Source organism: Terrapene carolina, unplaced genomic scaffold (genome assembly GCF_002925995.2).
Source record: "Terrapene carolina triunguis isolate 2854851 unplaced genomic scaffold, T_m_triunguis-2.0 Scaffold230, whole genome shotgun sequence".
In the NCBI taxonomy this organism is placed as follows: Eukaryota; Metazoa; Chordata; order Testudines; family Emydidae; genus Terrapene; species Terrapene triunguis.
The window spans coordinates 829224-843266 of NW_020664581.1; the positions used below are offsets into that span (position 1 = coordinate 829224).

General features: G+C 43.9%; 1 protein-coding gene across 1 annotated transcript in view; it reads left to right on the forward strand.

Annotated features, from left to right (window-relative positions):
• Positions 1-14043, forward strand: part of LOC113407598 (SH3 and multiple ankyrin repeat domains protein 3-like) — a 153289-nt gene that overhangs the window by 113231 nt on the left and 26015 nt on the right. Inside the window, exon 10 of the mRNA XM_026656391.1 lies at positions 3417-3483. Within this exon, the coding sequence (XP_026512176.1) occupies positions 3417-3483 (67 nt within the window). The remainder of the gene's footprint in view (positions 1-3416; positions 3484-14043) is intronic.

Here is a 14043-nt window from a genome sequence, read left to right on the forward strand (position 1 = left end):
AGAACTATAGTTACTGGTAAATAGCCTTTGTGTGTGTACCCAACAGTCTGTCGGGGCATCATTTGCTTGGGATTTGAACATAATTCTGACTTGGCTCATGAGTTTCATCCTTTAAACTTTTCACAGACTTTGATTTTTTATCACCTATCTCTGAAGATAGCATTTCTGGTGGCAATAACATGCGCCTGAACTGTGAGAGTGATTCAGCATCTCGTGGTTCGTGTGCCCATTACAAGTGATTACAAGGATAAAATTGTTATGACCTAAATTCTTGCTCAGAGTGCTGTCAAACTTTCATCTGCAGCAAACAATTATCCTGCCAATGTTGGTTCTGAAGCGACATAGGCCAGACTATATAACTGTTTTTTTAGATGAGGGAAATGCAGATCTAATATATTTGGACTTCAGTAAAGCATTTAACCTAGTACCACACAGGAAATTATTAGTTAAATTAGAGAAGATGGGGATCAGTACAAGAATTGTACTGTGGATAAGGGACTGGCTAAAGGGAGATAGCAAGGGGTTGTGCTAAAAGATGAACTGTTGGACTGGAGAAAGGTTACTAGTGGAGTTCTTCTAGTCGGTCTTGGAACCAATCTTATTCAATATTTTTATGAATGACCTTAACACAAACAGTAGGAGTGTGCTGATATTTGCTAATGATATGAAGTTGGGCGGCACCATCAATACACAGGAGGATCAGAATGGTACAGGGGGATCTGGGTGACTTTGAAGACCTGGAATGACAGAAATGGGATGAAATTCAGTAGTACAAAATTCAAGGTCATGTACTTGGGTCTAATAAGAATTTCTGCTACAAGTTGGGAGCTCTTCAGTTGGAAGTGACAGAAGAGGAGAGAAACCTGGGTGTGGAGGTCGATCAGTGGATGACTCTGAGCCACCAATGTGATGCAGCTGCGAAAAAAGGCAAATGCGATCCTAGGGTGTATCAGGCGAGGCATTTCCAGGAGAGAGAGAGAGAGAGAGTGTAATGCCATCGTACAAGACACTGGTAAAACCTCATTTGGAATACTGTGTACAATCCTGGGCACCCATGTTCAAGAAAGATGAATTTAAACTGGACCAGGTGCAGAGAAGAGCTACTAGGATGATCAGGGGAGTGGAGGGCCTGTCTTAGGAGAGGAGAGTGGAGGAGGTTGGCTTGTTTAGCCTGGCAAACAGAAAACTGGGAGGGGGGGAGGTGTGAATCTGATTGGTCTCGATAAACGGGGGGTAAACACCAGGGAGGGTGATGAGCTATTGAAGCTGAAGGGCAGTGTTGGCACAACCATAGGCACAAACTTTTCTTTTTCCCTGGGGGTGTTCCACCCCCTCTCTACCCCGAGGCCCTGCCCCTACTCTGCTCCCTCTCCGAGGCCCTGCTCTCGCTGTGCCTCTTCCCACCCCCGCTTCTCCCCTCCCCGAACAAACTCACGCTGGAACAAACCCCAAACAAACCTGGCCATGAACAAACTCAGGCTGGAAATTAGAAGCAGGTTTCTAACCATCAGAGGAGCGAGGTTCTGGGGCAGCCTCCCAGTATGAGTTGTGGGGGGCAAACAACTTAATTAGTTTTAAGAGAGAGCAGGACGAATGCAAGAGTATGACTGTATGACAGGACTGTTGGTGATAGTAGGGGTCAAGGCTCAAGAGTTCTGGGGCTCACTTTCAGTTTATGCCTTACATTCCTAACAATCTCATGCTTCAGGGCTGAGATTGTTCACTGCAGGGGTCATGAAGGGATCCTCTGGCCAATGCATCCTGGTGGTTTTTGTCTCCTTCCTCTGAAGCATCAGGAATGGCCCCGTCTGGAGATGGGATACTGGACTGAGTGGTCTAGTGCTCTCAGATGGCACTGAGCATTCTCTCTCTCAGGTGCGTGCCTGGCTGGCTCTTGCCCACATGCTCAGAGTCTCACTGATCATCATATGTGAGGTTGGGAAGGAATTGTCCCCCAAGTCAGACTAGCGGTGACCTTGGAGCTTTTTCCCCATCCTCTACACATGTGGGTGTGGGTCACTGCCAGGTTATCTGCGTATATGTCACTTAATCATTTCCCTGCCATTGCAGTGGCCTCAGGCACTGATGCCCTGCGGTCCCTCCTGTTCTCTCCCTGTGGCACGGCACAGTCTAGTCTCCTGAGGGCTGTGATGCTTTGATCTGATTTTGGCTGTAGGGTTTAGTGTGCAGAAGCTGGGTGGGGTTGGTGGCCTGTGATGTACAGGAGGTCAGACTGGATCATCTGGCGGTCCCTCTGGCCTTACGCGCTCTGACTCTGTGTAAAGGGGGCTGTAAATTACTCCCATGGGCAGGATTAAGCCTTTTTGCAAATCATCCTAATGGGTTGTTGCATGTGGAGATAAGTCTAACAAGCAAGAGATTTTTGGCCCAAAGGCTATTTAAACAGATGACATTTTATGTTCAGACTTGTTACAGCCAGAAAGGGTTGCAGGTACCAGATGTTAGGACTCACTGTGCTAGGGCAGTACCAACTCTGGCAGCTTGTCTTTGTAATGCTTTAATAGTCTGAATGTGTAAGACGGCTCTACATAAAGTTCAATTATACTTTTCCTCTATGGTCTCAATTGGATGCTCATTTCTGGAGACTAGTCCTTCACTTGCTGTCTACTTAATCACATATTAGCCCTCCTGAGGATTGCTAGTGGTGTCTGGTGTCCCAGGAGTGAGGATGAGTAGCAGCAATTCCTTGAAGGAGAAAAAGGGATCCTAACTAGTCACTAGAATTCTCTGCATGGGTTTCCTGTTCAGATCTACGTTCAACCTCTCTTCTTTCCTTGCTCCTTTGAGTATGATGAGAATCTTTGCCATACTACAAGCTGGTTAATGGGCAGAGCTTTATTTAATCTTGGTTTAGAGTGTTATGGCCACTGTCTGGAGCAGGCTGCCCCCAACAGCTACCTGCTTTGAAATGGTTCCACGGCCTGCACAGCTTGGAACAAGTATAACACAGGTCTGTGGCTTTGCCAAGGCAAGTCCTGCAGAGAGTTCAGTTACTGGTAAATAACCCAGAGTAAATGTTTTCCTAACAAGCTCCAGGTGTGAGAATTTTTCAGCAGCAACTACAAGCCCCGAATTTAATCCCCAGCTAGTAGTGGAAGCATCACCACTCAACCTCCTCCGAGCTCTGCGTTCTCTGCCACCTTCTGTGTGTAGGAGTCATTGCAGGAGGAATGTGGGTTGCTGTTGGCACCAGGATTCCACCTCAAAGGTGCTGGCTGTGTACGCTACTTTGGGGCCAAGCCAGGAGGAGTGCTGGTTGTGGCAGTCCGCCACAGCGAATGGCTGTTGCTAGCCCATGTGGTAGAGCAGTTTCCTCTGTGCTAGCAGGCCTGGTCTTTCCTGGGGAATAGTGCAGCTCAGAATCATTCACTCCTCCTCCCTTCCTCTCTTTTCAGGTGGCCATCATTGCAGGAAATTTTGAACTGGCTGAAATCATCAAAACCCACAAAGAGTCTGACGTTGGTGAGTTTGGCCTTTCACCCTATTTTCCCCTCTTATCTCACTTTAGGTCCTGCGATATTTCAGTGGTTCTCATTTCCCAGTGCTGCCTAGGGAAACCAATGGAGCTACTGTAACGGGGGTCTGGCACTCCCTGTGGGTTTTGGGTGCTGGGACTTGCGTGGGTGGTTGCTGTGTGGGTGTTTGTGCTGTCCATGGGGATAGGGGAGGGGCTGACTGTGTCAGTCTGTGTGGCAGCCTAAAACTGTCACCGTTTGTGGTTAGTATGTTTGGTGGACTGTTTACTCTCGCTGTTTTGGTGGCTGTACCAAAGAGTATAAACAGACTGTCGGGCATTTAGCAAGTTGGACTGTCTCTCCAAAACTCTGTTTTTCAATTCCACATCCTCTCTTGTGTGCTTGGGGCAGTTAGTCCCCACGGGGACTCTCTCATGCTGAAGCCCTGCAGCTGGACTCGGTGCAGGGAGAGGAATGCTGCCCACCTCAGGCCACCACTGCTGGGCTGCTGTTGCTGCAGCAGCCTCCATTCTAGTTGCACTCACCCAGGGCTCTTGCCTCACTTACGCAGGGAATGGGCCAAGTCTTGGGGGAGGGATAGCTGACTGGTTTGAGCATTGGCCTGCTAAACCCAGGGTTGTGAGTTCAGCCCTTAAGGGGGCCACTTAGGGATCTGGGACAAAAAAAATCTGTGCGGGGATTGGTTCTGCTTTGAGCAGGGGGTTGGACTCGATGACCTCCTGAGGTCCCTTCCAACCCTGATATTCTATGATTCACTGGGGCATCCCCATTCCTTGCAATATCTCTGCAGCCCTACACAGAGAACCCCTGCAGAGCTGAGCTCAATACTGTGCATAAAGCCAGGCCCCATGCTGAACTTCCTCTAGTTCTCTCCCTGAGAAATCCTCCCCCTGAGAGAGAGACGGGTGGCGCCGGAGTCCTTTAGAGCAATGGAGGAGCTGATAGGCTTTACTTGTGGGAGAGGGTTAACTCCACACAGTGGGTCAAATGCCTGCTCTGAGCAGAGGGTGCAGGGGTGTCCTGGCAAAAGGAGATGCAGTGCTGGACTTCCTGGAGTATGGACCTTCAAGTAGATGTTCAAGCAAATACGAGCTTGCATCATTTGTGAAAAGGAGTGTTAATGCTGCCAAAGGGCCTCGGGGAAATCTGAAGTCTCCCTATAAGTATATCAAGCAGAAGTACTGGCAAGGAAGCAAACACAATAATGAATGACGAATGAGATTGCATTCATGACTATTATAGAATGGCTGAGCTACTGAACTGCTTTATTAAATCTCTTTCTGTTGAGAAAAGATGTAGGAAATCATCTGATCAATTAAGAAGAAAACGCTGACTTTGTATGTACTGTATAGCTGCTGATATGAAGTAGGTCAGATAATACTTGGGATACTGAACATACACAAACCAGCAGGTCCAGATGGCATGCACCTGCAAGTCAAGGGAATTAGCTAATGAACTTTCCAAACACTAGAAATTATTTTGTAAACATCCATTGAGAACTGGGAAGATACCAAAGGATTAGAAAAACGCAAAGATGGTGTTGATCATGAAGAAAGGGGGAGAGCATGAACCGGCTAGTTATCATCTCATTTGCCTACTATCAATGTCTAGTAAGGTAATGGAACATATACTAAAAGAAAGAAAAGTTCACTGCATTTCTAGGTTAATGGAGCCCTGAGCAATAAGAGCAGGAACTTATAAAGGATAATTTTTGGATAATGCTTCTACAGGTCCCCGCTGTCAGGGCTGCACATGCCTGGCTGTGTGCCAAGAACTGTCAGTGGAGCTGTGAACACAAGCCGTGGACCTCACAAATGAGACCCGCCATGTATGGCAGTAAAAGGGGTCATGATCAGCAATCACCTCCGTAACTTTCTGCGACTGGACACTCTCCCAGCTCAGAACCCATCAGGCTGTTCTCTAGGTTCTTACTTTCTTTTTTAGAGAGACTCAGCCCCTTGAATTTGATTTGTACATCTGTGATCTGGGGCAGGGCAGTGTAGAGTTCAAGGTAGAGGAGAGGGGAACTGAATATTTCACCAGATTCACTGGGGTTGAAGCTGCTTCTACTGAAAATGTCTGTGACTCCAGGTGAAGCTGGTTGGTTCTGATCCTGTCCACTCATCTTTCTTGGCATGGACGGCTTGAAATCCTCTGACAGTGGATATGCCCTGTGAGGAAAGGGATCTTTTCAGACACTATTGAAGTTGGGCTAGTCTGTCTTTTCTGTCCCACTCTTTGAGGGTCTGCAGAAGAGGAGAGGTGGGAATTGAGACTGCTCTCTTCTCTACGGTTGGTTAGAACTGAGAGGCTGGATTGTACATAGAATCTCGTCACTACCAACATGATCACTCTCCAGGATCCCTCCGCACTATCGATACATTGGATTGTGGAGGAGGTGCAGACTCTGCCCTCACCTGAGCTGCGACCTTCAATGACACAGCGCAGAGGTGAAGATAACTTCTTATTCCCTTGATTCTCCTCATTTAAGGGGGGTGTGTGTGTGGTGGGGTGGGGGAGAGGGAGAGAGATTTATAGAATCATAGAAATCTAGGGCTGGAAAGAATCTTGAGAAGTTATCAAGTCCAGCCCTCTGCACTGAGGCAGGACCAATAAACCTAGACCATTGGTTCTCAACCCCGGCCCAATCAGCATACAGCTGCAACCTATGTGATATCCTCAGGGCCATAAATGTAGTATATATATTGTGTGGATGCGGCCCACGTAACTCATAGAGAGCTGCATATATGGCCCACAATGGTAAATATATTGAGAACCACTGACCTAAACCAACCTGTTTGTCCAGCCTGTACTTAAAATCCTCCAGTTAGTTAGTTAAACAGACATTAAAAGGTACAGTGCCAAAAGTGAAATCCCTGCAAGCTACATGTAAACTTTTTAAAGACACCATAATAGAGGCTCAACTTAAATGTGTACCCCAAATTAAAAAACATAGTAAGAGAACCAAAAAGGTGCCCCTATGGCTAACAACAAAGTAAAACAAGCAGTGAGAGGCAAAAAGGCATAATTTTAAAAATGGAAGTTAAAGTCTAATGAGGAAAATAGAAAGGAGCATAAACTCTGGCAAGTGAAGTGTAAACATATAATTCTGCGGGCCAAAAAAGAATATGGAGAGCAGCTAGCCAAAGACTCAAAAAGTAATAGCAAACATTTTTTTTAAGTATCAGAAGCAGGAAGCCTGCTAAACAACCAATGGGGCCACTGGACAATTGAGATGCTAAAGGAGCACACAAGGACGATAAAGCCATTGCAGAGAAACTAAATTAATTCGTTGCATTGGTCTTCATGGCTGAGGATGTGAGGGAGATTCCAAAACCTGAGCCATTCTTTTTAGGTGACAAATCTGAGGAATTGACACAGATTGAGGTGTCATTAGAGAAGGTTTTGGAACAATTTAATAAATGTAACAGTAATAAGTCACCAGGACCAGATGGTATTCACCCAAGAGTTCTGAAGGAACTCAAATGTGAAATTGAAGAACTACTAACTGAAGGATCGCTAATGTGATGCTAATTTTTAAAAAGGGCTCCAGAGCTGATCCCAGCAATTACAGGCTGATAAGCCTGACTATATTAAAGAACAGAATTATCAGACACACAGATGACCATTTGTTGGGGAACAGTCAACATAGTTTCTGTAAAGGGAAATCGTGCCTCGTCAATCTATTAGAATTCTTTGAGGGGGTCAACAAGCATGTGGACAAGGGAGATCCAGTGGATATAGTGTACTTAGATTTTCAGAAAGCCTTTGACAAGGTTCCTCACCAAAGGCTCTTAAGCAAAGTAAGCTGTCATGGGATAAGAGGGAAGGTCCTCTCACGAATTGGTAACTGGTTAAAAAATAGGAAACAAAGGGTAGGAATAAATGGTAAGTTTTCAGAATGGAGAGTGGTAAATAGTGGTGTTCTCCAGAGGTCTGTACTAGGACCAGTCCTATTCAACATATTCATAAATTAACTGGAAAAAGGGATAAACAGTGAGGTGCCAAAATTTTAAGTCCAAAGCAGACTGCGAAGAGCTACAAAGGTATCTCACAAAACTGGGTGAATGGGCAACAAAATGGCAGATGAAATTCAGTGTTGATAAATGCAAAGTAATGCACATCGGAAAACATAATCCCCACTATACGTATAAAATGATGGGGTCTAATTTAGCTGTTACCACTCAAGAAAAAGGTCTTGGAGTCAAGAAAGAGATCTTGGAGTCATTGGATAGTTCTCTGAAAACATCCACTCAATGTGCAGTGACAGTCAAAAAAGCTAACAGAAATTTGGGAATCATTAAGAAAGGTATAGATAATAAGACAGAAAATATCATATTGCCTCTATATAAATCCATGGTATGCTCACATCTTGAATACTGCGTGCAGATGTGGTCACCCCATCTCAAAAAAGATATATTGGAATTGGAAAAGGTTCAGAAAAGGGCAACAAAATGATTAGGCTTCCGTATGAGGAGAGATTAATAAGATTGGGAATTCTCAGCTTGGAAAAGAGGTGACTAAGGAGAGATATGATAGAGGTCTATAAAATCATGACTGGTGTGGAGAAAGTAAATAAGGAAGTGTTATTTACTCCTTCTCATAGCACAAGAACTAGGGATCACCAAATGAAATTAATAGGCAGCAGGTTTAAAACAAACAAAAGGAAGTATTTCTTTGCACAACGCACAGTCAACCTGTGGAACTCTTTGCCAGAAGATGTTGTGAAGGCCAAGACTATAACAGGGTTCAAAAAAGGACTAGATAAATGCATGGAGGATAGGTCCATCAATGGCTTTTAGTCAGGATGGGCAGGAATGGTGTCCCTAGCCTCTGTTTGCCAGAAACTGGGAATGAGCGACAGGGGATGGATCACTTTCATAGATTCATAGATTCTAGGACTGGAAGGGACCTCAAGAGGTCATCGAGTCCAGTCCCCTGCCCGCATGGCAGGACCAAATACTGTCTAGACCATCCCTGATAGACATTTATCTAACCTACTCTTAAATATCTCCAGAAATGGAGATTCCACAACCTCCCTAGGCAATTTATTCCAGTGTTTAACCACCCTGACAGTTAGGAACTTTTTCCTAATGTCCACTTGATGATTCCCTGTTCTGTTCATTCCCTCTGGGGCACCTGGCATTGGCCACTTTTGGAAGACAGGATACTGGGCTAGATGGACCTTTGGTCTGACCCATTATGGCCGTTTTTATGTTCTGAATTTGTCAAGGTCTATTTGAATTCTAATCCTGTCTTCCAAAGTATTTGTAACCTCTCCCAGCTTGGTGTCATCTGAAAAATGTATAAGTGTACTCTCCACTCCATTATCCAAGCCATTAGTGAAAATATTAAATGGCGCTGGACCCAGGACTCATTTCTACGGGACCCCACTAGAGGCCCCCTCGCAGTTTGCCAGTGAGCCATTCATAATTACTCTTTAATTAAAGTCTTTCAACCAGTTGTGCAGATTTGTGTTGTACATGTGTGGTACAGAGAGATTGTACGCCCGCCTTTCAGTAATTTCATCTAGATCTCATTTCCCTAGTTTCCTTATGAGAATGTCACATGGGACTACATCAAATACCTTACTAAAATAAAGATGCATCACATTTCCTGCTTCTGCCCTATCTACTAGGCCATTAACCTTATCAAAGAAGGAACTTAGGAAGATTTGCTTTTGTTGTTTTTGACTAATCCATCCTGGCTATTCCTTATAACTCTGTTATTCCCTGGGTGTTGATTATTTAATCATTTGTCCCAGTATCTTTACGAGTGTTGAAGTTAGGCTGAGTGGTCTTTAATTTTCCAGATCCTCTTTAGATCATAGATAGATACTATATGTTTCTCCGTCTCCAGTCCTCTGGGACCTCCCCTGTCCTCCATGAGTTCTCAAAGATAATTGCTAACAGTTCCAAGATTGGGTCAGTTAGTTTCTTAAGTACCCTAGATACATTTTTTCAGGTCCGGCCAACTTGAATACATCTAACTTATCTAAATAGTCTTTAACCTGTTTTTGCCCTGTTTTGGTTTGCATTCCTTCCCACCTGTTTTTAATATTAATTGTGTTGAGTATCTGATCACCATTAAACTTTTCAGTGAAGAGAGAAGCAAAATAGGCATTAAATATCTCAGCCTTCTTGATATCAGTTATTAGCTCTCCTTCTCCAATAAGTTGAGAACCAACACTTTCCTACGCCTTTCTGTTGGTCCCACTGTATTAAAGAACCTCCTTCTTCTGTTTGATTTCCCTTCCTAGGAGTAATTCAGTTTGTGCCTTAGTTTTTCTGATTTTGCCCCTACATACTTGTGCTATTTTTTTGTACCCATCCTTTGCAATTAGTCCATGTTTCCTCCTTTTGTAGGATACCTTTTAGATTTTCAGATCATTAACGAGCTCCTGATGGAGTCATATTGCCCTTTTATTCTTCTTCCTATCTTTTCTTCGCATTGGGATAGTTTCCAGTTATGCCTTTAATATTGTCACCTTGAGAAACTGCCAGCTCTCCTGAACTCCTTTCTCCCTTAGATTTTCTTCCCATGAGACGGCTGTGTGGATAGTGATCTAAAAGGCTTAAAAGAGTTTAAGGTTTTTATACACTGTTTCACTGTCCAACCTTAAACAGGTAATAGATAGGTTTGTGTTTAAATAATTTTAAACAGAGGCCTTGGTTTTACTTGGTTACTTGGGAAATACCCAGAAGCATTCATTCAGAATGAAAGTTTGTTGATTAAACACAAGAAAGAACAAGAAATTAAAACAAGCATTTATGTTGAAACTGTGGTGGCGTGATTATGCAAAACAAACTTAGAGCTTATCAGAGTCTCTGCTTTTGGAGTCAAACTATCAGTGTCTCATATTTTCAGAAGAACCTTTCTTTGATGACAATGAAAAGGTTAATTTTATTATCTTCTGATGTGAAGGGCATGCACTTATCCTGTTCTTAACAAACAAGTAGACACAAGGTGGAAGAGAGAGAGGATAGAAAAGCTGGTTGAAATATGGCCTTTGTTAATGTTTTTGTGTCATTGCTGGTTAGTTTTGAGTGGATGCTCTGGCTGGCAAGTCGTCCATGACACCTGCTGCTTGGACCTGGTTAGTTAGTGTCTGTTAGGGCTGTCATCTGGTCTGGTTGGATCCTTTCTCCTTCAACAAGGCAAGTATGGATGAATGCAGTATAGTTGATTTCAGGATTCAATAAAAAGCCAAGCGAGGGAGATAGGATAGGAGGCAAGAAATAGTGGGGTAGAAAATAACACAAGAAGGGAAGGGAATACAATACCGGAACTTACTTGCCCCTGCAGCGCTGCTAATTAGGTCTTCCCACTGGTGACTGAGGACTAGGTGTCACAATCATGTGATGACTTTTAGCATTCACAGGTGAAAACAAAGTTCCTCAATCAAGGGCAAGGCCAGCTGGCCTACCTATCAGAAAGAAAGTCCATTAGATAAGTCGAGGTGAGCTGCAGTGCTGGAAGGGCAGGGGATGAGCCAGGCAAAGATGACTCTTTTTTTTAAAAAGTCTTTTTAAGAAGCCCAAAAAATGAGTAAAAGTGGGTGGCATATTTTAGCCTCCTTATGGAAATGGATTTAATTGGTGGTTGAAATAAGGTCAAACTTCGGAGAGGTAACTTTGTTCCCACATTTCTTGTTTACTAAGTAGGCTCTCACCACTGTCCTTGACTTACATCTGTAGGTCATTTTATTTGGACTAATACAGTTTCTCTGTGTGGTTTTCTTGCATTTGTAACAACTTGATCTATTATTCATGGTTATTGTATTTGGATACAGACTGGCTAACCTAGTGTGGAGGACTAGGTTTGGTGGGGGCAGGTGACAAAAGCCCACAGGTAAGTCAAAAAGATGGGATAAGGGATAAGGGAGAGGAGACCAGAGAGAACATGTGGGGGGGGGGGGAAATCAAGTCAATATCTTAGGTGTCTGCATACTAATGCAAGATGTATGGGGAATAAGCAGGAAGAACTAGAAATGCTAGTTAATAAACACATCTATGACATAGCTGGCATCACAGCGATTTGATGGGACAATACACATGGCTGGAATATTGGTATGAAGGACAGGCAGGGGGAAAAGGGAGGAAATGTTGCCTTATATATTAAAAATGTATACACTTGTACTGAGGTTGACCTGGAAATAAGAGACAGACTGCTTGAAAGTCTCTGGGTAAGGATAAAAGGGTTAAAAACAAGGGTGATGTCATGGTAGGGGTTTACCACAGACCACCTAACCAGGAAGAAGAGGTGGATGACGCTTTTTTTTAAACAACTAACAAATTCATCCAAAGCACAGGACTTGGTGGTGATGGGGGACATCAACTACCCAGACATGTGTTAGGAAAATAACACAGCAGGGCACAGATTATCCAACAAGTTCTTGGTATGTATTGGAGACTATTTTTATTTCAGAAGGTGGAGAAAGCTACTAGGGGAGAGGCTGTTCTAGATTTGATCTTGACAAATAGAGAGGAACTGGTTGAGAATTTGAAAGTGGCAAAGGCAGCTTAGGTGAAAGTGATCATGAAGTAAGAGTTCACAATTCTAAGGAATGGTAAGAGGGAAAACAGCACAATAAAGATAATGGATTTCAAGAAAGCGACTTTAGCAAACTCAGGGAAAGTCTAAAGGGAAAAACAGTTCAAGAGAGTTGGCAGTTTTTCAAAGGCACATTATTAAGGACTCAGGAGCAAACTATCCCACTGCGTGGGGAAGATAGGAAGTATGGCAAGAGACCACCCTGGCTTACGCAGGAGATTTTTAATGATCTGAAACTCAAAAAAGAGTCCTATAAACAATGGAAATTAGGTCAAATAACAAAGGATGACTGTAAACAAATAACACAAGTATGTAAGGAAAAATTAGAAAGGCCAAGACACAAAATGAGATTAAACTAGCTAAAGACACAAATGGTAACAAGAAAATATTCTACAGATACATTAGAAGCAAGAGGAAGACCAAGGACAGGGTAAGCCCATTACTCAGTGATGGGAGGAAAACAATAACAGAAAATGTGGAAATGGCAGAGGTGCTAAATGACTTCTTTGTTTTGGTTTTCACCAAAAAGGTTAGTAGCGACTGGACGTCTAACATAGTGAAAGTTAGTGAAAATGAGGTAGGATCAGAGGCTAAAATAGGAAAAGAACAAGTTAAAAATTACTTAGACAAGTTAGATGTCTTCAAGTTACCAGGGCCTGATGAAATGCATTCAAGAATGCTCAAGGAGCTGAATGAGGAGATATCTGAGCCATTAGCAATTATCTCCGAAAAGTCATGGAAGACAGGAGAAATTCCAGAGGACTGGAAAAGGGCAAATATAGTGCCAACCAAAAAAAAAGGAAATAAGGACAACCCAGGGAATTACAGACCCATCAGAGTACCCCACTTAGGAAGGAACTGTCAGTTGCACACACACAAAATGGAAAATGACTGCATAGGAAGGAGTATTGTGGAAAGGGATCTGGGGGTTATAGTAGCTCACAACTTAATATGTTGCAAAAAAAGCAGACATAATTCTGTGATGTATTAGCAGCAGTGTTGTAAGCAAGACACAAGAAGTAATTCTTCCTCTCTAGTCCAGGGTGATTAGGCCTCAGCTAGAGTATTGTGTCCAGTTCTGGGCACCGCATTTCAGGAAAGATACGGACAAATTGGAGAAAGTCCAGAGAAGAGCAACAAAAATGATTGAAGGTCTAGAAAACATGACCTATGAGGGAAGATTGAAAAAATCAGGTTTGTTTAGTCTGGAGAAGAGAAGACTGAGAGGGAGAGAGTTTTCAAGTACATAAAAGGTTGTTACAAGGAGGAGGGAGATAAATTGTTCTCCTTAACCTCTGAGGCTAGGACAAGAAGCAATCGGCTTAAATTGCAGCAAGGGAGGTTTAGGTTGGACATTAGAAAAAACTTCCTGTCAGGGTGGTTAAGCACTAGAATAAATTGCCCAGGGAAGTTGTGGAATCTCCATCACTGGAGATTTTAAAGAGCAGGTTAGGCAAACACCTGTCAGGGATGGTCTAGTTAATACTTAGTCTTGCCTCGGTGTAGGTGACTGGACTAGATAACCTCTTGAGGTCCCCTCCAGTTCTATGATTCTATGAGTCTATTGTAACATCTTATGAGCTTTCACATATATTTTACAGTTGAGCTTAGGGTAACTTTGTAGGTTTGAAAATCACAACAAGACCCTTACCTACCAGTTTTATGAGTCTACTTTATTGAAGTCCATTGTCCTTATTCTGATGCTCTAACTCAGGGGTCGGCAACATTTGGCACGCGGCTCGCCAGGGTAAGCACCCTAGTGGGCCGGGCCAGTTTATTTACCTGCTGACGCGGCAGGTTCGGCCGATCGCGGCCCCCACTGGCCGCGGTTCGCCGTCCCGGGCCAATGGGGGCGGCGGGAAGCCGCGGCCAGCACATCCCTCGGCCCGCGCCGCTTCCTGCCGCCCCCATTGGCCCGGGACAGCGAACCGCAGCCAGTGGGGGCTGCGATCGGCCGAACCTGCCGCGTCAGCAGGTAAATAAACTGGCCCGG